This window comes from Coregonus clupeaformis, chromosome 14 (assembly GCF_020615455.1).
Source record: "Coregonus clupeaformis isolate EN_2021a chromosome 14, ASM2061545v1, whole genome shotgun sequence".
NCBI lineage: Eukaryota > Metazoa > Chordata > Actinopteri > Salmoniformes > Salmonidae > Coregonus > Coregonus clupeaformis.
Genome location: NC_059205.1, coordinates 29908758 through 29921544, shown reverse-complemented (window position 1 = coordinate 29921544; position 12787 = coordinate 29908758). Strand labels below are relative to the sequence as shown.

The window sequence follows — 12787 nt, the reverse complement described above, 5'->3', positions numbered from 1 at the left end:
ATTAGTAGGACATTTTCAATATTTTATTATTTACATATGAAATGCAAAAATCTGCTGATCAAAACCACTTCTGTTTAATTCCTGTTTAATTGCTGCCAATATAATTCCTCAGTTATAAATCAATAAAGGTATTTGTTAACATGCTTGTTTCTGTGTTTCTACTCAAAGTGTCAAATACATCCTAGGCTTTAGTCCTCTCTGATCCTTAACATCTTCATGTCTGTTTCATCACCTGTCCCTTTTTCTACCCAGTCACTTATCAACACTGTTGCAAGCCTTTCTAACCTGGTCCCAGATCTGTTTGTGCCATTGTCACTCCAATGACCATAGAAGTTGGCAAGTCAGCACTAACAGATCTGGGACCAGGCTAAACCTTGTTACCTCTCTCCCCTCCTGACCACTTCTCATAGGTATTCATCCTCAGTCCTTCCTGACAAGCTCCTGAATATCCATTTATCATTTTCTTCCTCCATCATGTGTGACCAGAAATAACTTCACGTCCATGTTATATCCTGCCCCATCAGACCTGCCCCCTCCTACCCATTTCTCCACACTCATCTCCATATCGTTGCCTCTCCTTAATCAGAGTATCTTAGTACACACAGCATCTTTCCCTCCCTCCCTCTCTACCTCTTCCTTCCCTTCATACCTTCTCTCTCTTACTCTCTATCCCTCCCTCTTTCTTACCTTCATCTCTCCATCTCTCTCTCCCCATCTCCCTCCCCCTTACATCTATTTCTCCCCCATCCCTCCCTCCCTCCATCCCTCTCCCCTTCTCTTTCTCCATCTCCCTCCCCCTTACATCTATTTCTCCCCCATCCCTCCCTCCATCCCTCTCCCATTCTCTCCCCCTTCCCTCTCCCTCCTTCTCTCTACCCCCTCACTCCATCTCTCTCTCTCTTTGCCCCCCTTGGTTCATGTTCGCGCATTTCTTTTCGCCGCTGTTAATTTGCCTGAGAATGCATTAGCTGTAATGAAGGCTGAGGGCCAAGGGAATCCTCCAGGGTTCCATTAATCATCCCCCCTCAGACAGGCAACCTTGATTACAAGTGGCAAGAAATTCATTAGAGCCGGGCCTCTGACAACTCTTATCTCCGCCACTGGATCTGACTCATTAGGCAGCCAAATTAAAGCTATGATGGCCCTGATGAAACTCAGTGCTTGTTTATCTTGTGCGATTTGATGCATCTGCCCATACATCACGGTTGGAGATGGAGAGGGGGGCGTCCGGCATGAAGACCCTCCCAGGAAGTCAGGGCCCTGGTGTGGGCACACAGATGGGATGGGGATGGTCTGCTAATGTACAGATCTCTAGGAACATACATGTATAGGAGCAGATTTCATTTAAGAAATCACAGTTGGAGATAATGGTGAGATGTTAGCATGTTTTGAGGGCATGATCTTTGTGCATCTGTAACTTTCTCACTCATTATTATTCACGATTCATTCAAAGTAATCCATAATCATGGTAGCATCCACATTAATGTAGAGGTGTTCAGAAACATATTATATTCTTATTAACAATAAAAGTAATGGGCGGATTGGCCTTTTGGCAATTCTGGCAAATGCCAGAAGGGCTGAACAATATTTTATTGGGGTGGGCTGGTCAAAATAAATAATAATATTAATAATATTATTCAAAAATAATGATGGACACGGCCGGCGGCCCATGGGCCTGTTTTTGTATGACTTTAGAGCTAATTCTCTGTTGTCATAATCATCTATACTGAACAAAAATATAAACACAACATGTAAAGTGTTGGTCCCATGTTTCATGAACTGAAATAAAAGATCCAAGACATTTTCCATACGCACAAAAAGCTTATTTCTCTCATATTTTGTGCACAAATTTGTTTACATCCCTGTTAGTGAGCATTTCACCATTGCCAAGATAATCCATCCACCTGACAGGTGCGGCATATCAAGAAGCTCAATAAACAGCATGATCATTACACAGGTGCACTTTGTGCTGGGGACAATAAAAGGCCACTCTAAAATGAGCAGTTTTGTCTCACAACAAAATGCCACAGATGTCTGAAGTTTTGAGGGAGCGTGCAATTGGCATGCTGACTGCAGGAATTTCTCCACCATAAGCTGCCTCTAAAGTTGTTTTAGAGAATTTGGCAGTATGTCCAACCGGCCTCACAACCGCAGACCACGTGTAACCACACCAGCCCAGGACCTCCACATCCCGCTTCTTCAACTACGGGATCGTCTGAGACCAGCCACCCGGACAGCTGATGAAACTGAAGAGTACTTCTGTCTGTAATAAAGCCCTTTTGTGTGGAAAAACTCATTCTGATTGGCTGGGCCTGGCTCCCCAGTGGGAGGGGCTGGCTCCCAAGTGGGTGGGCCTATGCCCTCCCAGGCCCATCCATGGCTGCACACCTGCCCAGTCATGTGAAATCTATAGATTAGGGCCTAGTGAATTAATTTCAATTGACTGATTTCCTTATATGAACTTTAACTCAGTAAAATTGTTTAAATTGCTGCATGTTGCATTTATATTTTTGTTCAGCATTTGGCTGACCAGTGGGCAACAGCCGAGCCTCCTATTTTCTGATTAGCTGAGCTGAGGTGGGGCAAATTCACATGTATAGTCAAACACGCATCATCAAAGAGAGTGAGACTTGCTCTGACTCTGTCAGTCACTCAGTCAAAACAGAAAAACTGAAATGTGGTGCCGAAAAAGTTAGAGACCAAAAAAGGGCTCTTGAGGCCGATGCGGCGAAATGTGTGAAATTAACTGACTTATTTGCTAAAAGTTCTGTTTCTGCTGGTCTGAGTGCTGTGTCTGTGAGAAATGATAGATCACCTGCTGTGGTGCAGTCCAGGTAGGAAGAAAACAGAGAAAGACACATTGTGACACAGATCATGTAGCCTACTGCTGCCAGTTAAGCCTAATATTTTGCCTGCATATTGTATGAAATATATTTCATACCTACTATAGTAGGCTAAGTAGGGAAGGGAGATCCGGGGGAACATTTAGACACTAGACTACTTGCAATATAGCCTAACAAGTCTGTCACGCCCTGACTCTGGGGACTATTATTTGTTGAGTCAGGGTGTGATTTTCTATGTTGTGATTGTCTATGTTGTATAGGGTCTAGTTTGTGTAGTTCTATGTTGGCCGGTGTGGTTCCCAATCAGAGGCAGCTGTCGCTCGTTGTCTCTGATTGGGGACCATACTTAGGCAGCCTATTGGCACTAGTGGGTTGTGGGATCTTGTTCCATGTTAGGTATGTTGTTTGTGTACCTTGGACTTCACGTTTTGTTTAGTTTGTTGTTTTGTCGCTTGTTTATTCGTTTCAAATAAACATGTATGCTTATCACGCTGCACCTTGGTCTGATCCGTTCATGAACGCACGTGACAAAGTCATTAGATTTATGACATATGGGTAAGGCAATAGCCATCTACTAGACATGTATACAGTGCTTTTTACTAAACAGAAGTCATCATGTATTACAATAAAGGTCAATTCAGGGACTGTCTGTGAGTTTTGTTTTATCAATGTTTATTCGCTTCTGAATCCCAGTCACTTCTGCCCAGTGACTGAGTTTATGAGCTGTAGTAACAAGTGACTCTAGTGTCGGATTACATTACATAGCCACCACACTGAAGGCTGGAATGTCCCGCCTATATCCCTCTTATTTCATTCGCTGAAAGGCCCGTCACTTCTTGGCAGAAAGATACGCATACGCGAGCGGCACTGTCAAACAAAGCACAATGCTGAAAATCTATCCACATCCACATAAACTCGGCTTCGTTCTTTGACAAACACAGTACAGAAGGTTGTGTATTAAATTCAATAGAAGAAGACAGCAAGAGAGAGAGAGGGAGAGCGAGAGAGAGAGAGAGAGAGAGAGAGAGAGAGAGAGAGAGAGAGAGAGAGAGAGAGAGAGAGAGAGAGAGAGAGAGAGAGAGAGAGAGAGAGAATGTTCCTTAATGTAGCCATTGGCTGTATTATACAGCCAATACATTAAGGAACTGGCAGTCTCTCTCTCTCCTTCTCTCTCTGTGTTTCTTTCTGTTGATTTATATGTAGCCTAATATATAAACAGTGAGTAGGGGGGAACACTTGAAATAGTTAGGCTGTTATAAGGTATTATATAAGCCAATGGGGTAACACTTTATTTTAAGGTTTTGTAATAAACCATTTATAAGGCATTTATAAATTGTGTGTTCACCGTTTCCTAATCATTACTCCCACATTAATAAACCATTTGCTAATCATTACTAAAGTATATTTGCAGTGCCTAATCTAAAGTGAGTGCTATTTATACTTTCTAAATACTTTCTAAATGATTTGCGTGACCAGTGTAATTTTGCACAAAAAGATGGGCATGCCATTGGTAGACATTCCTGCTGTACCTGGTAAAAGAACAAGCACACAACACAGGATGTTTAAGGAAATATATGTGAGTAACTAGCTTACTAACATTTACAAATGTGGGAGCAAGGATTAATAAATGGTGAGCAAACGGTTTGTAAATGCCTTATAAATGCCTTAAAATAAAGTGTTACCCTAGGAGGTTAATAGGCCCAGCACCGGCCGTGTGGTCCCCTGGTCTTCTGGTCCCAGTGATGCTAGACTTAGCAACACAGACATCTCAGCTGCAGTCAAGTGTAGTGGACATAGGGAGAAAGGAGAGAGAGAGAGAGAGAGAGAGAGAGAGAGAGAGAGAGAGAGAGAGAGAGAGAGTTGTACTGCCAGTTTATTGATATTTTGCCTCTATATTACCTATATATAGCTCAGAGATGAGTGCAGTGGAGATAGGAAGAAAACAGAGACACAGATGTACTGCCAGTTCCTTAATATGTTGGCTCTATATGTAATAACAATTAACACGTAGGACTGACAGACAGGCAGACAGACAGAGTGACAGCAGAGAAGCACAAGGTGAATCACAGACAGACAGACAGACAGATGGACAGACGGACGATAAGACGGACAGAGACAGAGTGACGGCAGAGAAGATGCAGAGACAGACCGCACAACAGGGAGGCAAAAGAGGCACAGTTGTAGTGGTGAGATGTATCTCCCATGGTGCTTTTACATGTTGTATTTATCTTAAATGGATACTTCGGGATTCTGGCAATGAGGGCCTTTATCTACTTCCCAAGAGCCAGATGAACTCGTGGATACCATTGTTATGTCTCTGCGTGCAGTTTGAAGGAAATTGCTAACTAGCGCTAGCGCAATTGCTAACTAGCGTTAGCATAATCATTGCGCTAACGCTAGTTAGCTTTGGTTCGCGAAACTACCTCTAACTTCCTTCATACTTGACACAGACTTAAAATGGTATTCAAGAGTTCATTGGACTCTGGGGAAGTAGTGGTGATGTGGGCTGGTGTGGCTGAAATGTCAGGGCAGAATTTTTGTCCCAGTTCACCCTTGATAAAAGTAACTCCAAAATGACACAAAACATTAAATAATAATAATATGCCATTTAGCAGACGCTTTTATCCAAAGCGACTTACAGTCATGCGTGCATACATTTTTTTTGTGTATGGGTGGTCCCGGGGATCGAACCCACTACCTTGGCGTTATAAGCGCCGTGCTCTACCAGCTGAGCTACAGAGGACCACACATTATTTACCATTAATTTATATTGGGCACAACATAACACAACAAAAATAAACTGCAAATGCATCCAACAAGTTTGTAGAGTCACAAGCTTGATGTAGTCATTGCGTGCAAGGAATATGGGACCAAATAGTAAACTTTTGTCAAAATGTAATACACTAAGTGAATTTATCAAAAAACGTATGACACCTTCAAATGGGGGGACTACATACATAAAGTACCACTAATTTCTAAACAGTAAAACAGATATGTATGAAAATACCCTAAAATAAAAGGTCACATTCTGTCCTGTCGCCTCATATAAAACATTTGATCTCAAATCCAAAATGCTGTAGTATAGAGCCAAATGAAAAGTGTTTGCTTCACTGTCCAAATAAATATGTAGGGGAGTGTGTGCTATGGCATCAATAGAAAATGCATTGCATTATACTCAGTATAATAATACTTGGGATGGTGTGAGCCATTTACTATGTTCTCCTTATATGTTCTCAGATGATTCCAGGTTCACAAAAGAACCATCATCTCCTAAACATCTACACATATAGAGACAATCACAAGACCTTGAAAACTCTTGCAATAACTGCAGTATTACAGCAGGGTGTATGTCATTGTTCTTTAATTGTGTATAAACTCACCTAGTGTGAAATTGCCATAACACTCTGTGTACTATGTAATCTACTTGAAATCCAGGATTAGTCAGCTCTTAGGACAATATTAAAACTTCCATCACTGGCCCACGACAACATCCATCCTTATATCACCATCCCAGTGTCACAATCTTGATGTATGAAGTGGACAATAAACAAATGACTGCACATTGTCTCAGATGGCAATGCTAGTCATGCCATTTGATGGTCACTCTATGCAGTTGGGCTGTTGAGACAAATACCATGGTCGAATCCGACAACGGGCCTTAACATTAACTTCACCTTAGCCTTATTGTTGGTTAGAGGCTAGAAGCTATGGTGCTCAGATATCTTTTCAATTCAATCATTGAAGTTCAGTCATGGAAGTTCAACGGCAGCCTAAAATATAGATTATTATGATTTCCTCAAAGGACATAAGGAAGAAATTAACCCCCCTCCCCCATGGCCTTTGAGGCCAAGTCAACAGGTGCACCACTTATTAATCAGCTAATATTTAAGAAAAACTATATCTAGCCTATACAATATGTCTCATGTTCAGTTTATTAAATAGTTGTCATGGAAATGTGGAGCCCTATCTCTTCCTTCCATCTTGAGCAGTGTGTTGGTTTAAAACTGTGTGCTGATTAATATAGCTACAGTAATATATTATAATATCTGGATCATAGGAGCCCCATTTGGAAACAGTTCAAAGAGATATATTGTGTCCAAACTCACATCCAGCTTCTGAGGCCAGCAGAGGTTGATATTTTGCACCGCCTACCATGGTCCGCTCCCTTTCAGAAACTTTGCAGGCACATTTTAGATGGACCATACACTCAAACCTTAAATTGCCATGTAAAAACAACTCTGGGTTGAGAGAGAAAACTAGAAAAGCAGACAAATGATATCCAAGGAATTGGGTGAGCCTATACAAATTGTGCATTATAACCCCCTTACCCTCTGGTATCAATAAACCTATTGGGCTTTGTTTTTGTGTCCTTTTGTGCCACATAACATTTCAAGGAGTCATTTGACAGAGTAAATTATATTTCTGTCATATGACAATGCATGTTGCATGATGACATCCACTGTGTTTGTGTAGTGTTTGAATAGTCCTAGCTCACTGTAACGTTGTGTATGTCCCTCTGGGCACACACAACGTTGTTTCCACGTAATATTTATGAAATTACATTGAACCAACGTGGAATAGACATCCGTGCCCAGTGGGGTGTGTCATTGCATCCCCGCGACAACTCTGTTCCCTCCATTAGCATCTAAGCACTAGAACACGCACCAAACATTCTGGCGTCATTGGAGGGCGAGACTCAAAAATCATTCACCCTCAACTGGCAGATTTGAAGTCTCTTCAACAGCTCTGGCAGATTTTAAGTCGGAAACTAGTTAGGCAACTTTTAGGCAACTGTTTTAAATTTATAGTAGGCTAATATTGTATTATTTTTCATTTAAACATTGTAATCTTATCCGTTTACCTATTTCCGTTATAGGCTACCTAATCTTACCATCATGATTGAGATGACTTCATTGTGACAGCAGCAGCAAAAATGCAAAAACAGTCGCTAATTAGCTTAATTTCTTGACTCAATTCAAATATCGCGCATGATAACATCGTTGACATGTGGATCAGTTATTCAAACATGGAGTAGGCCTACATGAGATAACATCTGGGGGAAATCTATTATAGCCTAAAGTTTTTCAAACCAACCCATATCTTGGATAGGCTCTTTGCGCACCTGTAAATACTGTAACAACCATAGTAGCCTAAATGTAGCCTAAAATAAATTGTTTTTACAGGTAGGCCTACACCTGTAAAAAATAATTGCTAGCTTTTTTATATTCTCTTTGTTCCTCTCTTAGGATTGACATTTATGGAAATTTACCAATTCGGATATGAAATGAATTACTTATACAGTACATCAAAATAAGTTTAACTTTTCTCTGTATTCCTGAGTTGAGACTTGTTGGCATAAATAACACACTCACACACACACACACAGTCTTGTACAACTAACCTTGTTTGGACACACAATTCAGTCCCATTCAAAATCATATTTTCCCTAACCCTTAACCCTAAACCTAACCCCTAACCCTTACCCTTACCCTAACCCTAACCTTAACTCTAATCCTAACCTTAACCCAAAAACCTTAACCCTAACCCTAAACCTAACCATAGCTCCTACCCCTAACCCTAAAACTAACCCTAGCTCCTAACCCTAAACCTAATTCTAACCCGAACACTATTTCTAACCCTAACCCTAAACCCCCTAGCAATAACATTTGACCTTGTGGGGACAAACATAATGTCTCCAGTTGGTCAAATTTTTGTTTGTTTACTATTCTTGTGTTATAGTTAAACATGTCCACACAACACGCACGCACGCACACACACACGCACGCGCGCGCGCGCGCGCGCACACACACACACACACACACACACACACACACACACACACACACACACACACACACACACACACACACACACACACACAGACAGTGTTCACCCTCTCTGGTCTGGTCTCCTCCTCTCTTACAGTGATTGATGTTGAAGTTCATTACGAGTTGTAGAATATGACCGTTCTAATGGGGATCCATCACTCCACCTTGAGACAACATGGACCCCTAAAGAGAGATAAATGACTGCTGCTTCCAGTCACAAAACCCTGTTTCTTTCCCTTTATTCTCTCTTGACTGCTTAATAAGAACCTTCATTTGAATGTAGCTATCATCAAGGCCTATACGGAGAACTGCTGGACTTTGCATATAGGTGAAGCGGCAAATAATGTAATACTCATCCTTATAAGTATCAGTCGTCCACTTATGTAGCCAATCCTCTCTCAAAAGAGAGAAGTATTTTTTCAAGACCTACAATATACAGTATCATTACATTGCAAAATCACCCAGGCCTAGTGTGCAAAAATGTCTTCAGATTAATGCTGGCTAGATGTTACAGGTGTACAATACAGAATTGTCATTTACTTACAAGTTTACTATTCAAAATCAATAAAATCAGATTATTCAAGCCTATAAAATGGCATTGCGATCGAGTTGTTATTTTGAATAAGTAACGTTATGTCCTATAATTTATAAAGCAACAATCTTTTATAATTATCATAACTATTGTTACGATTAGGACTATGCCTATTATGATCAATGATCAATTATAGTATTATTAGGTGTTGTTATATTTGTTTATTGTTATACTTAACATTTTACTAGGCTATTAAAATACACTGTCATGTAATAGCCTAGTGGTATTTTTACTTCATGAATGAGAGGCAAATATATTCTATAGACAGAGAGATCACTGATCATTTTCTGAGAGCAGACAGAGGATATAGACAGCACAAATCATCAGCTATAAAACTATAGCTTAGCCAGCAATAATAATGCATTTAGATATATACATTTAATATAAATTGATTTATTAAGTCAATATACTTTACAATATTTCTTTGTTTGGTTATTTATTTTCCTTCACATCTTTTTCCCCCACAAACAACTGGCGAATACAGTTCCTACAGTGGCCTACCAAAATGAAAACTTTGTAAGGTACATGCAACAAGTGATAAACAAAACGGTACCAAATACGAGAAGTTTGAAATAGCTTCACCGAATGAGTAAAGCACATGCAGATAATAAACAGAACATTTATAGGCCCTAGCTAGATATAAATATTATAGAAAAGAATTTTTACAATCTCATTTCATAGTGCATGTCTGTGTCAACCGACACATATAATATTTACAAATTAACAAAACAATAAATAAAATATGAGATAGGCCTAATTTGACAAATTAATTAATCTGCGAAGAGAAAACATATTATCCTTAGTTGTCCAGTTGATAGGACATGTCTCTTGATGTAAAGTCATCTCGCTGACCACAAAATGTCATCCCGTTTTTGTGCTTCATGCATTTAACAACCCAGAACTTTCTTCTGTCAGAATTAGTTTAAGCCAGTATAGTTCATCATGGCCTTGTTTGCTCTATCTGTTGGTGCTGACTCCTCACCGCAAACCTGTTGACGTGCACTGGGATGGGGACCACAATTTTGGGGTTTCTCACAGGCTCTCCCGACCTGTTATTGACGTTGCCAGCTTTTATTCTTTTCCATTTGGCCCTACGATTCTGGAACCAAATCTTGACCTGCACCTCGCTCAATTTAAGTGCGTGTGCTATTTGAGAGCGTTCGGTGAGCGAAAGGTACTTCTTACAATGAAATTCCTTCTCAAGTTCAAGTAGCTGCTCGCTTGTAAAAGCTGTTCGTCTCCTCCTGCTCTTTCCCGCTGAGCTTCCCGGTGGTAGAGCTTCCTGCGACCCGGGTTTTAGTTTACTCTTTTGGGATAAAGAACCACAGTTGTTCCCATCGGAGAAGCTTTCGTTTTCGCTGTCAACGGCAGAGCTGTCCTCTCTGTCACTGCAAGCTGTGTCCGCTGATTTGAGGTCCAACTTCTCATCATCTGAGCTGTACAATTTAGTCTCACCTAAAACGTACGAAAGAAGAATGAAAACATACATTTGAATCAATTAGTTTGAGCCTATACAACTTTACCTCACAAATGTAGGTAAAAATTCAGAGACATTGTCTTATCCACATATGCCTCTAAAAGGAAAATGGAATAGGCCTGTTGGGAGTTTTATTTCTGCTGTATTTTCGTCAAATGAAATGAGTAGGCCTATTACCATTCATAACAACTCTATGAATGAACGTGACATTACATAGCCTACCTCTAGGCTAAGTCAAGATGGTTAGTGAATAATAATTATGCCTGATGTAAGAAATAGATTAGAACTTGAGTTAGGCTCATCTCGAGTTATTGCACATTTGAAAATTGTGGTTTGTTATGAAACTATGTGTTTGTGGAGATTTCGTAAACCTCTGGGAATTAGATGGTCAAATTTGAGGAAAAGCAGGCTATTTTAGGATGATGGTATGCCTATCTTACATTTCAGTATGATATTTGCCCTGGCTAGACTGAGGTGAAAGTTTATGTTCAGTCAGCACTCAGAAGTGTCTTTTTGGCTTAATGTCTATGCAGTCCAATCTAACTTCTAATTTGGATGCCGCTTGCGTGTTTTACGCAATAGGTCACAACTTGCCAACCTAATATGGAAGCGTATGTACAGAACAGGGACACAGGTAGTGAGCTTACCTGGTATAGTTTGAAATGTTTCCGAGAAGTTGAGTAAGTCCGACCCCTTGTCCCTTCCATGGAGATCATCTGAGTGTGGGCTCTCCTGTCTCCTCGTTCCTGGGTCGGCACTTAACCGAGGTCCGGGGAGCTCTTGGGGAGGATAGAAACTATCCGGGGCATCCGAGAAACTTGGCAGTGTTGTCGTGAGAGCCACCATGGACGGCATACCCTGTCCCAAACTCGCACAGAATGTGTTGGTAAGACGTCCAGCGAAAGATGTCAACGGCGCCAAAGGAGGTATGCCAGATGGTAAATGTGAATGAGATAAAGATTGAGGAATCATTAAGGGTCTGTACGGCATAAACATCGGGTAGCCCGTGTAGAGCAGGTGTCCCGGCCGAGGTTGCGGAGTTCCTATCAAGGAGTCAATCGAAAACGCCGCCCCTTGGCCGCCCGGTCTTTGCATTGTGAAGAAAATGGTGACTATCTTTATCGAAAACTCAGGCGCCCCTTCTTTCCCTCAACAAATAGCCAAACCTTAGATTCGACGGTCGAGTGAAGTTATATGTCCCTTCGCTTTGATATTATCCCGTGGACTAACCAGCTTCTCTGAAATGTCCTCAAGCTTATTGCGACCAGTCTCTTTCTTGTTGTGTGCCCACTCCCTATCTCTCTATTTGTCACACTGAGACATAAACACACACGCTCCCCCCCTCTCCCTCTCCCCTCCCCTCGCCTCTCTCTCTGTCTCGCTCTCTCTCTCTCTCTCTCTCTCTCTCTCTCTCTCTCTCTCTCTCTCTCTCTCTCTCTCTCTCTCTCTCTCACACACACACACACACACACACACACACACACACACACACACACACTATCTATCCCCCCCATCTCTCTCTCTCTCTCTCTCTCACACACACACACACACACACACACACACTCACACACACAGAGTGAGAGAGCTAGAGAGGAATGAAAGGGGGTGTTGCCCTGGGGACTCATCCATCTTCCTCAAATTAAGCTTCATTTCCTTATTCAGCTTCTGACTTTTTGGCCGCCTTGAGAGGCGATAGTTTCCCAGTGGATACCGAATAGACGGGTCGCCCCCCCTCCCCAGCCCTCCACCACCTTTGCCCAGTCCACATTGACTGGAAGCGGTGTGAGAGACTGCTTCAGCCCTTCCCCTTCTATAATCGTTGACCACACCAACCCAATCAGCTATTATTAATTTTGATTGATGATAAGTAATTACTTTGGATTCAAGGGACGACATAAAACAACCGTGCTTTTGTTGAAATGTTGGGACGGATGGCATCGGAGTTGGGAGGGAGGAGAGGCAGATGTTTTGCCTCTCTTGAGAGAGAAAAGCTTTTCTATTCTCCCGGGGTAAAACAATGCCTTAGGTCGTAGAAAAGTGCGGTAAC

General features: G+C 41.5%; 1 protein-coding gene across 1 annotated transcript; it reads right to left on the bottom strand.

The window, feature by feature from the left end:
• Positions 1-9636: 9636 nt before the first annotated feature.
• On the bottom strand, positions 9637-12037 carry LOC121581535 (homeobox protein GBX-1-like). The gene is made up of 2 exons (XM_041897029.2): positions 11388-12037; positions 9637-10718 (listed from the first exon to the last, which is right to left on the bottom strand). The coding sequence occupies exons 1-2, from the start codon at positions 11833-11835 to the stop codon at positions 10204-10206; spliced, it is 963 nt and encodes a 320-aa protein (XP_041752963.2). The 5' UTR covers positions 11836-12037; the 3' UTR covers positions 9637-10203.
• Between the last annotated feature and the right edge of the window lie 750 nt (positions 12038-12787).

Excerpts from the sequence above, each read along its gene's own strand:
- LOC121581535 (XM_041897029.2), bottom strand. The coding sequence starts at position 11,835 with ATGCAAAGACCGGGCGGCCAAGGGGCGGCGTTTTCGATTGACTCCTTG. Across the intron at positions 10,719-11,387 it reads AACATTTCAAACTATACCAG|GTGAGACTAAATTGTACAGC; the intron begins GTAAGCTCACTA and ends CGTACGTTTTAG.